The 18,404-nt window shown below is 47.4% G+C and overlaps 1 protein-coding gene across 2 annotated transcripts in view; it reads left to right on the top strand.

Moving 5' to 3' along the window:
- Positions 1-18,404, top strand: part of MYBL1 (MYB proto-oncogene like 1) — a 489,278-nt gene that overhangs the window by 76,744 nt on the left and 394,130 nt on the right. The window contains exons 2-3 of one of the 2 annotated variants that reach the window (XM_029591402.1): positions 9,549-9,654; positions 9,732-9,803. In XM_029591402.1, coding sequence (XP_029447262.1) covers positions 9,549-9,654; positions 9,732-9,803 — 178 coding nt within the window. The remainder of the gene's footprint in view (positions 1-9,548; positions 9,655-9,731; positions 9,804-18,404) is intronic. The other variant, XM_029591403.1, reaches the window with a different exon arrangement.

Genomic DNA, 18,404 nt, shown 5'->3' with positions numbered 1-18,404 from the left:
ATTTGCAATCCAGGTCACCACCTTGTCACTCACTCCCAAGCTTCTCGTTTTATTCACCAGTCTCCTGTGCGGAACCGTATCAAAAGCTTTGCTGAAATCCAAGTATATGACATCGAGCGCTCTTCCTTGGTCCAATTCCTTGGTTACCCAGTCAAAAAAGTCAATCAGATTTGTCTGACAGGATCTTCCCCTGGTGAATCCATGTTGCCTCTGGTCCATCAATTCTCCGGACTGTAGATAGTTCACTATTCTCTCTTTCAGCAGAGACTCCATTACTTTTCCCACCACCGAAGTGAGGCTAACCGGCCTGTAGTTGCCAGCCTCCTCCCTGTTCCCACTCTTGTGAAGCGGGACCACCACCGCTCTTCTCCAGTCTCTCGGCACCACTCCCGTTTCTAGGGATCTATTGAACAGGTCACACAGCGGACCCACCAGAACATCTCTGAGCTCCCTCAATATCCTTGGATGAATCCCATCAGGCCCCATGGCTTTGTCCACTTTCAGGTTCTTTAGCTCTTCCCACACATTTTCTACTGTAAAAGGATTTTCATCTATTCCACTTCCCTCCAGTTTCTTGTTGTGTAGAGATGGTCCTTCTCCAGGGTCTTCTTTAGTGAACACAGAGCTGAAGTATTCGTTTAATATTTCTGCCATTTCTTCGTCTGTCTCCACACATTGATCATTACCACCTTTCAATTTCACTATACCACTTTGGACTTTTCTCTTTTCGCTGATGTATCTGAAAAATGTTTTGTCACCATTTTTTATATCCTTGGCAATCCTCTCTTCTGCTTGATTTTTTGCCAACTTGATTGTTTTCTTCTTCTCCCTCAGTTGATACAAATATTCTTCTTTGTGCTCCTCCCTTTGGGATCCTTTATATTTCTTGAATGCTGTTCTTTTAGCTTTAATTTTGTCAACCACCTCCTTTGAGAACCAGATAGGTTTCAATTTTCTTTTGCTTTTCTTTATGTTTCTAACATATAGAGCAGTTGCCTTGGTGATTGCTCCTTTTAGATTGGTCCACTGCTGATCCACATCTCTCTCGTTCTCCCATCCTTTAAGTTCTTCCTCCAGGTACTTTCCCATTTCCTCAAAGTCTGTGTTTTTGAACTGTAAAACTCGGGTCTTTGTGGTTCTTTTCCCTATTCTATTAGTGATATTAAACCATACCTTTCGATGATCACTGCTGCTGAGGTGGGTGCCCACCTGGACATCTGAGACATTATCTGCATTATTGAGCAATAAGTCGAGTATAGCACCTTCTCTCGTGGGTTCCAACACCATTTGTTTGAATAAAGATACTTGCATGGCATCCATTATTGCTCTACTATTTTTAGTTTCTGCAGATGGGATTTTCCAGTCTACATCTGGCATATTAAAGTCACCCACGATCACCACTTCTCCCTTCTTACCTATCTTATGGATGTCTTCAATCAGATCTCTGTCCAGCTCTTCCTTTTGGTTTGGAGGCCTGTAAACCACTCCAATATAAATGGACACTCCGTCATCTTTTTTTAGGTCGACCCATAGAGCTTCTTCTTTACCCCAACTTCCTTGTAGCTCAGATGCTTGGATGTTGTTTCTGACATAAAGAGCCACACCTCCCCCTTTTCTATCCTCTCTGTCCTTCCTTAACAAGTTGTAGCCTGGTATTGTTGTATCCCATTCATGAGATTCTGTGAACCATGTTTCTGTGATAGCAACAATGTCCAATTCTGCCTCAGCCATTAGGGCCTGCAGATCTGGGATTTTATTTCCCAAACTATGAGCATTTGTGGTCATAGCCTTCCAGGTACTCTCTTTAAGGTTATTGCTTTTCCTGGACTCCTTATGAGATATTAGTTGAGATTTGTTATTCACTTTACTCTTTCTGTTTGTAGTTGTGCCACTGTTGACAGAGTTATCCATCTCAATTAGATTTTTCTTTTGGTTATGAATCTTGAAATACTGCATGCATTGTGTTTTTTCTCTCTTTTCTGGTAATACTGCAATGTTTTTCTCAAGAACTTCCTCAGTTTTTAATATAGAGAGGGCTTGTTCTTTTTGCATTTGGTACATTGTGTGTCTCCTTATCACAGGTCTAATTCTACCAGAGCCCACTGTAATCCTGGATTGTAAAGAATTTCTTAATGACCTGTTTGAGTGGGAGGGTGTACCTGTTGGCTGCTCATCTGTCAAGAATGGATGACTGTGGGTCCTACCTGAGCCTAATGGATCTCCTTTTCTTGACTCCTGGTTTTTCCGTGATATTGGGGAATTATTATCTGTGTAATGCAATGTGGGTGTAATACTTTTAATTGAAGCTAATTGAGCTTTTATCTCAGTCAGCTCCATTTTCAAGGAAGAGAGTTGTGCACAAATTGGGCAAGCTCTAAGTTTCCAGATGCTTTCCCTCAGAATAAAGGCTCTACAGCAGTTACATTGGATAGTCCTCATCTTGGTAGTTTGTGATTTGTATTTCCTTGACTGTTACCAATGTACTAATTTATCTCGCTGCCAATGGGAAGTTAGGCAGTCTTTATTAGAAAACAAGCCCCAGGGGTGGGTGGGTAGAGGGGTAGGGAGGGAGGGAGTCAAACAGTTTAGCCGGGGACAAGCTGGGTAAAGTAGGGCACTTCTGGACAGTTGCCTTACACTAAACTCCTGCAGGACCGGGCGGTACACTGCACTCACCCTAAATTTTTACCTAAGGTAGTTTTGGAGTTTCACATTAATCAATCCATCATACTACCTATCTTCTTCCCCAGGCCCCACTCCAACCCAGGGGAACAGGCTCTGCATACCCTCAACTGTAAATGGGCTCTAGCGTTTTACCTAGACCGTACAGTTGCCCACAGGAAGAGCACTCAGTTATTCGTCTCTTTCCATCCTAACAAATTAGGACAACCTGTGGGTAAGCAGACTCTCTCCTCCTGGTTGGCGGACTGCATATCTTTTTGCTATCAGCAAGCAGGCATTCCTTTCCAAGACCGTGTTAAAGCACACTCTGTGAGGGCCATGGCGACTTCAGTGGCATACCTACGATCGGTGCCACTTTCTGACATTTGCAGGGCTGCCACCTGGAGCTCACTCCACACTTTCGCAGCCCACTATTGCTTGGACAAAGCCGGAAGACAGGATTCCATCTTCGGCCAATCTGTCCTGCATAACCTATTTCCAACGTGACGTACCAACACCCTTCCACCTGCCCGGTGGGGTTTAGGATGCCCTCTACCAAATTCCACCCCAGTTGTTGTGCCTGTTGCACGCCGTTGGGTACATTTGGTGCATGTTCGGACATCCTCAGCTCGGTACTCACCCATATGTGAGGACTACCATCCTGCTTGTCCTGTAAGAAAGCAAATGTTGCTTACCTGTAACAGGTGTTCTCACAGGACAGCAGGATGTTAGTCCTCACGAAACCCGCCCGCCGCCCCGCGGTGTTAGGTTCGTTTTCTTATTTTATTTTTTGGCACTGCCTGTAGCTTTCAAAACAAGACTGAAGGGGGACCCCTGCTGGCTGCAGGGTTAGTGCCATGCTGGGCATGCCCAGTAGGGGCCAGTCAAAGTTCTGGAAACTTTGTCAGAAGTTTTCCGTGATTGGGCTCCATCCTGATGATGTCACCCATATGTGAGGACTAACATCCTGCTGTCCTGTGAGAACACCTGTTACAGGTAAGCAACATTTGCTTTCTCACAGGACAGCAGGATGTTAGTCCTCACGAAACCCACCCGCCACCCCGCAGAGTTGGGTCTGTATACGTTTTTACTTTATTTTAGTTTCGCTTGTGATTTTTGTTATAAGACGAGACTGAGGGAGACACCTGTGGTCCCAGGGATAATTTTGCTTTACTGAACTTTACTGGCCGTGTATACGGTCGCCATTTCGTATATTACAACCTGAATAATTTTGTGTCATCTGCAAATTTGATTACCTCACTCGTCGTACACCTTTCCAGATCATTTATAAATATATTTGGGGGGTCTTGGGGGGGGGGGGGTCAGGAGGGTGGGGGGGGGTTGTAGTTAATTTAATTTTAGCCGGGACGAATAAAAATTAACATATAAACGTATTGGGGGCCCCTCTTGCCGAATGCAACATATCTGCCCCCCGACGAATACGAATCCCGAATGCAACGTATGGCGTCCCTCTGCACATCCCTATTTCTAATGCTTGGATTGGTGCCACCTGAGCACCAGTGATAAATTGTTGGGATTTCGCCTGCTATGCAGCCTTGTCCTGTCTTCTTGTCTCCTACAATGATGCCTCCCCACCAGCAGAGGCCCTCAGTAAACCTCTAGTCTTTTCTAGTTCCTTCTCACTGCCTTTGCCATGCCTAAATCCCAGCCCTATTGAAACCCTCCCTTGCCAGAAACTCCTTGTTTTCTCATGGTGTCACTTCTGGCTCTGTGACCTGTCTCTTGTTCTTGCCTTGTCTTGCCTTCTGGCTATACTGCAGACTGCTTGCATGCAGGCTACTAAAAAAACCTTCCAGTATAGGTTTATTTCAAAGCACTGATCTCTTGAAAACTACAGTTTGCCATGTTCATTCTAAATACAGAGCTAATAGTCAACTCATGGAATACCTAGAGCAGTGATGGCTAACCTATGACACGCGTGTCAGAGGTGACACGCCGAGCCGTTTTTGCTGACACGCCTAGCGTTTCGGGACTATCGATTTTTTTTTTTTTTTTTTTTTTTTTTTAATTGGCTGTGCCGAGCCTTTTTTTTTTTTTTTTCGGCTGCGCCAACCCTTTAAAATTAGTTTTTTAGTTTTTTAGTAGCCCCCCCCCCCCCCCCCTGCCCCCGGGCGAAGGGAGGCGCAGCGACAGGCAGGGCCGTGGTGAGGCTCACTTCACCACGGCCCAAAGACAAAGATCGTGTTGAACGCGCTGATGCTCCTCCTCCTTCCTGCCTGTGCGGCCCCGGAAGTAAACGTTGCCGGAGCCGCGAGGGCAGGAAGGAGGAGAAGCATCAGCGCGTGCAGAAGAGGGGCATCGCTTGTGCTTACGGGCCGCCGCGAATCCCAAGTCGCAGCGGCCCGAGAAGAGGAAGAAGCCCGGTAGCAGGGCCGCTGCAGAGCCCATCCTGCGCGACCCGCGAAGAGGAGGCCCAGAGGTGAGAGAGAGGCTGAGGGTCTGTGTGTGTGCGCGCGTGTATGACATGAGTTGAGAGATTGTGTGTGAGAGTGAGGACTTGAATGTTTGCAGAGACGGCATGTGCTTGAGCAAGACAGCATGTGGGAGTGAGAGAGAGCCTGTGTGTGTGAGAGTCAGACAGCATGTGCCAGTGAGAGCTGTGTGTGTGTGTGTGTGAGAGAAATGCATGTGAGAATGAGAACCTGACTGTGTGTTTGAGGGAAGAAGATGGAGAGAAAAGAAACAGAAAAAAGACAATATAAAAGGAATTGGCAAAAAAAAAAAAAAAAATAAGAAAGGGAAGGTGGAAAAAAAAAAGCCTGTGACCAATCAATTAGAAAACTAAGATCAGACAGCAAAGGTTAAAAAAAATATATATATTTTTAGTGATTGGCACATGTAATCTTTGGGAATGTGCAAGAATAGTAACATCCCCAATAGTCATGTGGCAGCAGTAACAGTGGTAGCAGAGGAATGAGAGAGGTTCCGAGGTTGCTGGCAAAAGAGAGGGGGTCTGCCTTCAGTGTGTGCATGTGAATGAATGGGACTCTGCCTGGGGGTGTATGTGTGTGAATGCATAGGTGCCTGCCTGGGGGTCTGTGTGTGTGAGAATGAATTGGTGCCTGCCTGGGGGTCTGTGTGTGTGACAATGAATTGGTGCCTGCCTGGAGGATGGAGCGGGAGTGGTGTGAAAATGAATGGGAGCCTGCCTGGGTGTGTGTGTATGTGAGGGAGCCAGTGAGTGTGAGAGCATGAGTGTGTATGAGAAAATCCAGGGGAGTAAGAGTTTGTGTGGGAGGGGGGGTGGAGGGGGAGAGAGTGTTTTAATTGAAGATTTAGCTGACGAAATTCAGCAACAAAAAAGTCACTAAGCAGGCAAGGTAAAGAATTATTTGTTTTTGCTTTATTAATAAATACAGTACATATATTAAAATTATAACTTGTTATTAATTAGAGCTACAAATATCACAATTATGGATTTTTCTAGAAGTGACACACCACCCGAGTTATGCTCGGCTTTTTTATGAATTTTGACACACTGAGCTCAAAAGGTTGGCCATCACTGACCTAGAGGATAATCACATCCTCTTCCCCTCCCAGTATGGATTCTGGAAGCAGCAGAGCACTGAAACCCTCCTCATCTCCCTTTCAGACCACATACTAAAAGCCCTAGACAAAGGACAATCTTATATCCTAGCCCTATTGGATATATCCTCGGCTTTTGACACGGTTAACCATAACATCTTAATAAGTCTACACAAAATCTCTGGCATCCCTCTAAGCTGGTTCCAATCATACCTCTCTAATAGACAAGACAGAGTAAAAATTGGAAACAGTGAATCAAAACCATTTAACCTGGCGCAAGGTGTCCCTCAAAGTTCCTCCCTCTCGTCCACCCTGTTCAGTATATATCTCCTGCCCCTCTGCCACCTCCTGTCAGACCTTAGTCTTCCGCACTTCATATATGCGGATGACGTGCAGATCCTCATACCTATCACCAACACGTTATCTAATGCCATGAAAACCTGGGAATCTGCCCTCACCTCAATCAGTTCCCTGCTTTCTGACAACTATCTGGCACTCAACACCGCTAAAACGGAGCTCTTAGTCATTTCGCCCTGCAATACCTTTATGAACCCACCCTCGCCCAACACAACTCCATCCTCCATCACATTCGCCCCGCACATTCGTAGCCTCGGTGTCATGTTAGACAATCAATTTAACTTGAAAAAGTTCATCAACGCCACCCTAAAAGACCAAACTGCATATGCTAAAAAGACTCAAACCCCCCCCCCCCCCCCGCATCTCAATGACTTCCGCACTATTCTACAAGCCATTATCCTGTCCAAAGTAGACTATTGTAATTCCCTACTACTAGGCCTCCCCAAAAATGCTATCCAACCCCTTCAGGTGCTCCAAACCTCGGCCGCCCGCATCCTTACTAATGCCCATAGAAATGACCACATCACGCCTGTACTCAAACAACTGCACTGGCTGCCAATCTCTTCCAGGATACAAGTCCCTCAATATCATCCATAAATCCCTTCACACCAAAAACTTGCCCTGGTTCAATGAGCACCTCCAATTTCGCACCCCTAGCAGACCCACCAGAAACCAGCATTTGGCAACTTTACACACACCCTCTCACAAAGCTTAAATGCACCGCAGACCGTGCTCTCTCCATAGCCAGTCCTACACTTTGGAATAAAATGCCCCCCAGTCTTTGCCAGGAACAATACCCTAAGAAATTTAAGCAGAATCTTAAGACCTGGCTTTTCAAGCAAGAATTCACATGAACTTCTATTGCTTAATCCCCCATTGACCTTTTCTACTCTTTCCCCCCTAGCCTTTGCCCCCCCTCCACCTTCCACCTTCCCCCCCATCCACATAGTCTTCCTTTCCTTTAGCCTTTGCCCCCCCCATTCGTTCTCCTTTCTGCTCCCCTTTCCCCTTTTCTCACCTCCCTTCATAACCTCACTCCCTGTAATTGTAAATATATTTCAATGTCGCCTCCCGCCTATGTACATATATTTTGCACCTATAATATCTTACATATTTTTGCACCTATAATTTAATCTACATTTCTGCATCCCATAATTAGTTCCCCCCCTTTTTTGATTACTCCATCATGTATTTTAATTCAATGTTCCATGTTTACTGTAAAGCTTGTTGCTGCATTACTGTTTCTGTAAACCGATAAGATGTTCAAAACGATTGTCGGTATATAAAAATGTAAAATAAATAAATAAATAAAATATTAAAAAGCACAGGTCCAAGTACAGATTTCTGAGGCACTCCACTGTTTACCTTTTATGACTGTGAAAACATATCATTTAATCCTACTCTGTTTCCTGTCTTTTAACCAATTTGCAATCCACAAAAGGACATAGTCTCCTATCCCATGACTTTTTAGTTTTCTTAGAAGCCTCTCATTTGAGACTTTGTCAAATGCCTTGTGAAAATCCAAATACACTACATTTACCGGTTCACCTTCATCCACATGTTTATTCATCCCTTAAAAAAAAATGTAGCAGATTTGTGAGGCAAGATTTGCCTTCAGTAAATCCATGCTGGCTGTGTCCCATTAAACCATGTTTGACTATATGTTTTGTGATTTTATTCTTTATACTAGTTTCCACGATTTTTCCCAGCACCGAAGTCAAGCTATAGTCTATAGTTTCTCAGATCACTTCTGTAGTCCTTTTTAAATATAGGGGTTACATTGGCCACCTTCCAGTCTTCAGTGTTTTAGATCACTCATTTTTCAGTGAGTAGCCATGTCACTACTACTTCAGACTTTTAATAAGTAGTTAAGGAGGGTTGAAACGCTGGCAGTTGCTTCTAATTAGCTATATTTGTTTCACCCGATGGGAGCTGTACTCTCAAGCGCCTATTCCTGTCTGGGCTTGATGGACCCTTGGTCTGACCCAGCATGGCAATTTCTTATGTTCTTATGTTGCTTCATCTCTATCCATTTCCTGTGTAAAATAAAAGCCTGTTCTGCTGGGATAGAAGGGGCAACCATGGAAATAGCAGACCAAGTGGATTTCAGCTTGTTTTAGTAGTCTGAGTGAAAATCCCATCCAGAGAGAAGTCTGTTCAACCTTACCACAATATATCTTTACCCCCTTACCAATACGATAATTAATTGACCTTAAGAACCCTAAGAGCCCCTGATTTGAATATTTTCCAGATAAGTTTGCATACTAATTTCCCCTCTTCCTTCCTCACTTTCTTCTCTTCCCTCTTATGAGTTTACTTCCATTATTATAGTGTGGTTGCATATAGTCCACTTGAATGCATGAAAGTAAAGGTTTTGAGGGATTATTCTTGTATAGTTGCTGTATCAGTTCATTTCTCAGTTTTTAACTAGTGCATTTTCTTTTGATTTTTATTTCCTTACAAATAAAATACATTAATTAGCATTTAATTGCATTAATATAGTATGTAGGCTTTCCCTTCTTAGTACATAATTCACATAAAACATGCTTACCTATGTTAGCAAGTTCACTAGTACAAGCCAGTTGACCCTTACCTACTCAGTCACCTCACATTAAAATGTATGGGGTCTTAAGATACTTTCTGGCGCTGTTAGTGCCTTTCTACTATGATGTGTCACTTGCTGAAAATACTGGCTAGTTCTTTGCATTTTGAAAGTATCACCAGAAGGCTGTTTAAGAACTAGAGGGGCTGAAAGGTAGCGCTTTGTTTTTTATCAGTCTATTTTAAATAGGGGTTGTCCCAAAGGCACAGAAATGAAGATTTTCCATGGACCAGCAGAATGAATTGCTTGCACAGTGTGGCACATATGGAGAAACTTACAAGGAAAATGCTATTTCAATGATTCTTTTTTTTTTTTTTTTTAAATACCCACAACATTGAATTTGAAGATTTAATGTATTTTTTTTTTCTTTTTCATTCTTAAGTGAGGATGAAGATGATGACCTTCAGTTTGCAGACCATGATTATGAAGTACCGCAGAAAAAAGGATCAAAGAAGATCTGGAACAGAGTGAAATGGACGAGAGATGAGGTAATGTTACCAGACTGCTGTTTATGTTGTTTGAAAATCTTGCATCTCCCTGCTGATACTGATCTTTGCTTTGTAAGGATGACAAATTAAAGAAGCTGGTGGAACAACATGGAACAGAAGATTGGGGTTTAGTTGCCAACCATCTTCAAGTAAGTGTTTTGAATAAATGTATTTGCAGCATTATGATAAAAGTTTGAGTGCATAATATTTTGCGATTCTGTTGGTATTTGAACCCATCAGAGAGATTATCATTAATTTTACCTTGAGAGAGATACATGCTTCAAATCCTTCCAACTAATGCTGCTAAGAAGCTTGTGTAGTAATAGTTCAAAAACTAGAAAAGAATACACCAAAGCTGCAATATCTATAAATATATCTATATATCTATAAATATATCTATATATCTATATATATATATAGATATATCTATATATCTATATATATAGATATATCTATATACCTATATATATAGATATATCTATATACCTATATATATAGATATATCTATATATCTATATATATAGTATGACTGGGGACATTTCTAAACAATTGCTTTTCCCAGGACAAGCAGGATGGTAGTCTTCACAGATGGGTGACATCATCAGATGGAGCCCTGCATGCCACTAACCCTGTGGCCACACGGGGTGTCCCTTTAATCTCTTTTTTTTTTTTTCCACGCAGTGGTTGCCTTGCAGTTACTGGAGCTCTGTGAGAGTTTTTTCCTCATGGAAATTTTTGAAGTTATTTTTCCAATTTTTCCCCATTCCAGGGTCCCCCATCGCGCAACAACTCCTCCAAAGTTCGGTAAGTCCGCTTTGCGCTTTTGCGGTCGGTTCCCGGTGGTTCAATTCCCAGTGACTGACAGACCGCATGCTGCCTCTTTTTATCATGGCGACCGGTTTTCGGAAGTGCCCCGAATGTCCGCAGACTATGTCCATAACAGATCCGCAAGACATTTGTGTCCTGTGCCACGGGCCTTCCCATGACGTCCGTCGATATCTGGGCACAACTCGGATGACCCCCAAAGGCCGGCGCACCCGCCTGGAGAAGATGGAGCACTTGTTTGGATCCAAGCAATCTGCTCCATCGACCCCCGGTGCAGGGTGTATCGAGTCAAGGGGGGCCATCTGCCTTGGAACCCTCCCCATCGCAGGTCTGCCAAGAGGACTGAGGAGCAGGAGACCGATCTTTGCCGGCGTCGACCCATTCCAAGGCTTCCGCATCATCATCCTCTGCGTCTGAGAAGGACCGGGCTGAGCACCGTGGGAATCATTGACGCCGGCACCGATGTGCATCGCTGTCCGGTGCCGGCACAGATACTGGAGCTGCATCGGCCCTGACTGAGCCTTCTCCGAAGAGGCCCCGAGAAGAGGAGCCCCATCCTCCTCTGGACCCGGGACCCCGAGGAGTTCCTCATCGATATCGGTGATGGGCACCAAGCCCCCATGGATCCCCATGGACACTCCAGTGATGCCTAGCCTGCCTCCTACTCCAGGGTCTGTTTTGTCCGCACCCGCCTTCCGAGAAGAGTTGGACCACATAGTCCAACAGGCAGTGCTCATTGCCCTTCGGGGTTTTCAGTCGCCATCGCCACAGACACCGGCTCCCATACCGGTATCGGAACCGGCGCCTTCCATGTTGGCACCCCTTTTGGAAAGACTAGGTATCCTGCTCAGTGCTCTGCTGGCACAGTCCGTACCAGCGGGGCCTTCAGTGCCCAACCAACCACCGGTACTTCTCCAGTCTCGATCCCGATTCCAGGCTCCTCAGAGGAGGAAGATGCGGATCCTGGCCCATCTCCACGGACGGAACCACCGATGCCGGGTCTCCCGGTGCCCTGGTGTCCCTCCCAGGACTTGGTGCCCTCAGTGCCGGCACCACCATTGTTGCCACCTCACTGTCCATTGGTTCCCGCACCCTGTACTCTGGGGTGTAGCCCCTCTCCTCGACCCAGACACCCTGCTGGTGAAGAAGAGCCTCCCTATGACCCATGAGAGGATGCCGCCTCTGACCATTTCTCGGAGACCTCCAAGGAACTTTCAGAGCCTCTCCCCCCCCCCCCCCCCCCCCCCCCCCCCCCGGAAGAGAGATGGTGAACACCTCCGGAGGATCTCTCCTTTGTCAGTTTCATCAGGGAGATGGCGGAAACCATACCTTTCCAACTTTCAACAGAGGAAGACACCTGCCACAAAATGTTGGAGGTCCTACAGTTTGTGGACACTCCAAAAGAGGTCATGGCTATCCCAGTACACGAGGTTCTTCTCGACTTCCTGCACCATCTCTGGGAACAACCAGGTACTGTGCCTCCGGTCAATAAAAAGACCGATGCCACTTAACCCAGGGCCTGTTGCCCTAAGTTTCAGAGAAACCAGTTGCCCCACCAGTCAGTTGTGGTAGAGTTAGCCCAGAAAAAGGCCAAGAGGATCCTCCCTCAGTCCTCCGCCCCTCTAGGAAAGGACCAGAGAGACTTAGGCACCTTAGGTCGACGGGTTTTCCAGGGTTCTATGCTGATTGCTCGCATTGTGACAAACCAGCTCTAAATTACCCAGTATAACAGGAACCTCTGGAAACAAGTCCAGGAGTTCTCGGAAACCCTGCCACAGCAGTTTCAGGAGGGCCTGGACTCCATCCTCCAAAAGGGATTAGAGGCCGGAAAACACGAAGTGAGGGCAACCTATGACGCTTTAGCAACAGCATCAAGGGTCTCAACAGTGGGCATTAGTGCCAGATGCTGGGCCTGGCTCAAAGCTTCAGTCCTTCGTCCAGAGGTGCAAGAAAAATTAGCTGACCTCCCCTGTACAGGAGAGAACCTGTTTGGGGACAAAATCTGGGATGCAGTGGCCCAACTCAAGGATCACCACGAGACCCTGCGTCAACTGTCCACTACCACCTCTGATGCCGCCTCAGCGACCCGTAGAGGTCCACGTAGGGATACCAGGATACAGTTTTACAAGCCATGGAGATACTATCCTCCAGTATCCCGTGCTAGTGCAGCTCTGTCCTCCCAGAGAGGCCACTCTTGCCAACAAAGGGCATAGCCAGTTCCCCAGCCTGACCCTGCAGCTGGTTTTTGAGTAGCATCCAGAGAGCAGAAGCCAACCCCCACCACCATCCAACCCACCTGTGGGAGGTCGCCTGTGCCACTTCGCCGTCAATTTGCTCCCAATCACCACCGACCGATGGGGATTGTCCATCATAGCCCATGGTTACCACCTAAATTTCCTCGCTGTTCCTCCAGACTCCCCACCCTCCCCAGCGTGGAGCCTGGTTGATCATACAGTGGCCCTTGAGTTAGAGCTCTCGGCCCTGTTACAGTCCAGAGCTGTGGAACTGGTTCCCCGGGCTCAGCAGGGGCAAGGGTTCTACTCCTGCTATTTTCTCATCCCAAAAAAGACAGGCGGCCTCTGTCTTATGCTCGATCTTCGAGCCTTAAACAGGTTCCTCTGCAGAGAGCGGTTCAGAATGGTGTCCTTGGGCACCCTACTTCTGCTTCTGTAGCAAGGGGAACGGCTCTGCTCTATGGATCTACAAGACACTTAATCGCGTATTGCGATTTTTCCTCCTCATCGTAAAATTCTGCGGTTTGTAGTTGGACACCATCACTTCCAGTACAGGGTTCTCCCCTTTGGGCTCGCCTCCACGCCCTGGGTATTCACAAAGTACCTGGCAGTCGTGGGAGCACAGTTGCACCGAAACGGCGTACGTGTGTTCCCGTTTCTGGATGATTGGCTCTTCAAGAGCTCATCCAAAGAGGGAGTCCTTCACTCCCTCAACTTGACCTTATGACTCCTTCAGTCACTGGGTTTCCTTGTCAACTACCCAAAATTCCACTTGACTCTGTCCCAGCAACTGTCCTTCATCAGAGCAGACCTGGACACCACTGTGGCCAAGGCGTTTCTGCCCAACGAACACATAGCCAACCTGGCCAGCTCCATTCGCTGCCGGCGGACAGCCTCTGTCTACCTACTCCTCAGGTTGCTGGGTCAAATGGCAACGTCTGTCCACGTCACCCCAATGGCCCGCCTAGCCATGAGTCAGGCAGTGGACTTTGCATTCTAAGTGGTATCAAGACTCTCAGAAACTCTCGGCACTGGCCTGGATAACCACACCACTCCGGCTCTCCCTCGCCTGGTGGATGCAGAAATCCAACTTGAGCAAAGGGCTTACTTTTCAGCCCCCGGCTGCTCAGGTGACTTTGAACATGGATGTCTCCAACCTAGGCTGGGGCGCCCATGTCAATGGCCTACAAATGCAAGGGATGTGGTTGAGAGCTGAGTGTTACGACTGTTGCTGCCCAACATCTCCACTCCGCCCACCTTACCTTTTTTGCGACTCCTCCCGCGGTTGATGGACGTCTGGCTGCCGCGGCGTCTGCCTGCCGTCCTCTCCGGCGTCCCCGGTCCAGCTTGGGTGCTGCATCCCGCCATGTTGTCCAGGTACCATAGGGCGCGCGCACCGTGCGGCCCTGCTTCTTATTCTTTCTTTGGCGCGAACCTTAGGGGCGTCCCCTTGTGATGACGTCACGCATCCCGGATACAAAAGCCTACACTTTTTGCTAGCTAATCGAGTTAGCAAGGGATCTCCTTACGGATGGGATTCGCTCTCTGTACCTAGCTACTCTGCCTCTCCAACTTTTGGACTTTAACCTAATGGGGTACCCGCTCCTCGGGGGCCTCTCTCATTTCTTTCAGGTCGCTATCAGGAACAGGTACTCTCTCCTCGAGGGCCCATGTTCCCTGACTTGCTGTCTGAACTTATCGCTTCTGCTTGGAAGAAACCGCTGCCTACATCATCAGTGAGTTACCAACTTTATTTCCTCAGAGCTGTTCCCTGGAACCAGGTACTCGCTCCTTGAGGGCCTGCCTCTATTCCAGCTTCTGTGTCACCTTCTGGGAGAAACCGCTGTGTGAGTAACTTTACCAACGAGGCTCTATACCAGAACTCTGTGTATGCTCCACTGTACTCACTATCTCAATTTTCTCCACTACAGCACAGCCATAGAGGGAATTGCTGTTGCAGTATCCTGAGGAACCCCAGCCCAGCCGGGCTTCATCTCTACTCACTACTGCCACCTCTGGTGGCTTCTCAAATTTGTCTAATAAAAGATATAACTCTGTGTTGTGTGTCCCAAAGCTGAGCCTGACCTGTGACCCCTCACGGGATTCCCCCCCACCCCCTGTGGGCGTGGTCAGCTGCCACAGTGTCCAAGGGTCCACCCAAAACCTTACAAACAATAACACCGAGGCGGCCTGACAGATCAACTTCCTGGAACTCTGGGTGATGCGGTATGCCCTCTACGCATTCCAGGACTGGCTATCCAACAAGGTCATCCTGATCCAGACGGACAACCAGGTAGCCATGTGCTACCTGGACAACCAGGTAGCCATGTGCTACCTGGACAACCAGATAGCCATGTGCTACCTGGACAACCAGGTAGCCATGTGCTACCTGGACAACCAGGTAGCCATGTGCTACCTGAACAAACAGGGGGACACGGGCTCTTACCTGCTCTGCCAAGAGGCGGCGCAGATTTGGGCCTGGGCGCTGTCGCGTTCCATGCTACTGTGAGCCACCTACCTGGCAGGCACAAAGAATGTAGTGGCGGACTGCCTCAGCCGGACATTCCAGCCCCACGAGAGGTCCCTGAACCCTTGTGTAGCGGACAGGATCTTCCGCCGGTGGGGTCAGCTGGACGTCTATCTCTTTGTGTCCTCGCAGAAGCACAAGGTAGACGGAATCTGTTCCCTACACAGGGACCGAAGGACACCAATTGTGGATGCCTTCGCCCACTCCTGGAGTGAGCGACTACTATATGCGTACCCTCCGATTCCGCTAATAGGGAAGACTTTCATGAATCTACAGCAGGACAGAGGCTCCATGATCTTCATAGCCCTGCATTGGCTGCGTCAGGTCTGTTTTCCCATTCTCTGCGAACTCTCTGTTCAGGAGCCCATTCACCTGGGCACCACCCCGACCTCATCACACAGGATCAGGGCAGGCTGCACCACCCTGACAGCCTGGATGTTGAAAGCCTGATACTCTGATCCCTCGACCTTTCTGCTAATGTCTCGCAGGTCCTAGTAGCTTCGTGAAAGCCTTCCACGTGGAAGTCATATCGGGCGAAGTGGAAAAGATTCTTCTCGTGGTGCATGCAAGAAGGCCTTGACCCCTTCTCTTGCCCCACGCCAAGGCTTTTGGACTACCTATGGAGCCTTTCGGAGTCCGGTCTACAGACCAGCTCAATTCGAGTACATCTGAGTGTCATTAGTGCCTACCATTGAGGGGTGGGCGATACTCCAGTCTCGATGCAGCCCTTAGTGGGGTGCTTCATGAGAGGCTTACTACAACTAAAGCCTCCACTACGTCCTCCTGTTGTGGCCTGGGACCTCAACATAGTGTTGGCATGGCTCATGCAGCCTCCATTTGAGCCCCTGCACTCTTGCGAGTTCAAGCACCTTACTGGAAAGTTTTCTTCCTCGTGGCAGTTACTTCTGCTTGCAGAGTCAGTGAGCTGCAGGCTCTATTGACCTATCCGCCTTACACGAGGTTCTTCTACGACAGGGTGGTACTGCGCACTCACCCTAAGTTCCTGTGTAAGGTAGTGACTGAGTTCCACCTAAATCAGTCCATTGTATTGCCTACTTTTTTCCCCGAGGCCACACTCTCATCCAGGTGAGCGGGCTCTGCATACCTTGGACTGCAAGTGTGCTCTTGCCTTTTATTTAGACCGCACCGCAGTCCACCCAACTCTTTTTGTCTCCTTTGACAAGAATAGACTGGGAGTTGCGGTGGGCAAGCAGACCCTCTCCATTTGGTTGACAGACTGTATTGCCTTCTGCTACCACATCTTCGCAGCCCATTACTGTCTGGATAAGGACAGTCGACAGGATAGCATCTTTGGCCAGTCTGTCCTCCGTAATCTGTTTCCAGTATCACAACCCAACTCTTCCTACCTAGGACCCATGTGATGTTCAGGCTGCCCCATTATTGCCAACAGCACCCCTATTGTGCTTGTTGCACATTGCTGGGTGTCTGTTGGCCTCCTCTTTCTCGGGTACAGCCTGCAGCTTGCTATTCACACATTTGTGAGGACTACCATCCTGTTTGTCCTGGGAGAAAGCAGAGTTGGTTACCTGTAACAGGTGTTCTCCCAGGACAGCAGGATGTTAGTTTTCACAAAACCCGCCCGCCACCCTGCGGAGTTGGGTTCGCTTACGTTTTATTTTTCGCTCGTGCTTTTTGCTATAAAACGAGACTGAAGGGGGACCCCATGTAGCCACAGGGTTGGTTTCATGCTGGGCCTTCTCAGTGTGCCAATCAAAGTTCTAGAAACGTTGACAAAAGTGTTCTGTGACAGGGCTCCATCTGACGATGTCACCCATCTGTGAGGACTAACATCCTGCTGTCCTGGGAGAACACCTGTTACAGGAAAGCAACTTTGCTATCTTTGAATATTTACTGCACTTTACTATTCATCACAGATTTCAAGAGGAAGCTAATGATTCTTCATGGACAGGTAGGATGGCAGTCCTCACAAGTAGGTGATAGAGTCTGATGGGGCCTGGCCTGGCACTTTTCTGACACAAATTTCTAGGATTTTGATTGTGCTTTGAGTATGTTCAGGCTGTCATGATAATGTGTCCATGTGGTGGTCCTTTCAGTCTATTCTTTTCCGCAGATCCCACTGGTCATGGTTCTTCACTGTTCTGCTTTTCTTTGGTGTCTTTTTTTTTTTTTTTTCTCTAGATGAGTCCAATAGTCTCTTCTTCCTTGCTAGTGTCCCTAGGGTAAGGTTTTTCAGTTGTTTTTGTAAGTTGCTGTTTCATTGTCTCACCAGGTCTGCATCGAGGGGTATCGACTGCCCGTGGTCATTGGATTCAATTTTGCTTTCTTAGTTTTTCGTCTGGCCATGGATAAGCCTTTCAGTGACTTCAAGAGATGCCTTTTGTGACAGGATCATGAATTTATCACATATCTCTATGATAGATGTGTCCTGTGCTTGGAGGAATCACATGACATCCCGAGGTGTCATCAATGTGCGACCATGACCCCTAGATGGTGTCAGTCCTGGTTGGAGCCTATGGAGAAATACATTGGGCACATTGTGGTCAATATTCAAAAGCCATTTAGACGGATAACTGAAAAGTTATCCGTCTAAATGGCTAGCCGGCTATATTTAATGCCATATGTGTCTAAATTCTAACTGCATAATGACTTATGCGGTTAGAATTTAGCTGCATAAGTTAGGGGCATTCCAGGGGTGGGCTGGAGGCATTTCCGGAGGGGTTTCCAGAGTTAGCTGCTTAATTTATGTGGCTAACTCTGGTTATGCCATAGGGCTTTCTCCCTGGACAAGCAGGATATTAGTCTTCACATGTGGGTGACATCATCAGGATGGAGCCCAATCACGGAACACTTTTGTCAAAGTTTCTAGAACTTTGACTGGCACACTAAGCATGCCCAGCATGCCACCAATCCTGCATCCAGCAGGGGTCCCCCTTTAGTCTCTCACTTTTTTTTTTTTCCCCCGCACAGCAGTAGCCTCGCGGATCTGGGAGCTCTGTGAGAATTTCTCACAAAAATTTCCTCACGGAAACTAACTTTAAAAATTTAAAACTTTTACCCCATACCGGGGTCCCCCATCGACCGCTGATACCTGTTGACGCCGGTAAGTTTACTTCGTCTCTCGTGGTCTGTTCCTGGCAGTGTTTTTTCAACGGTGCCAGACGGCCACCGACCACATGCCGCCC

This window comes from Rhinatrema bivittatum, chromosome 2 (genome assembly GCF_901001135.1).
Source record: "Rhinatrema bivittatum chromosome 2, aRhiBiv1.1, whole genome shotgun sequence".
NCBI lineage: Eukaryota > Metazoa > Chordata > Amphibia > Gymnophiona > Rhinatrematidae > Rhinatrema > Rhinatrema bivittatum.
This window is presented reverse-complemented; position numbering and strand designations above follow the sequence as displayed.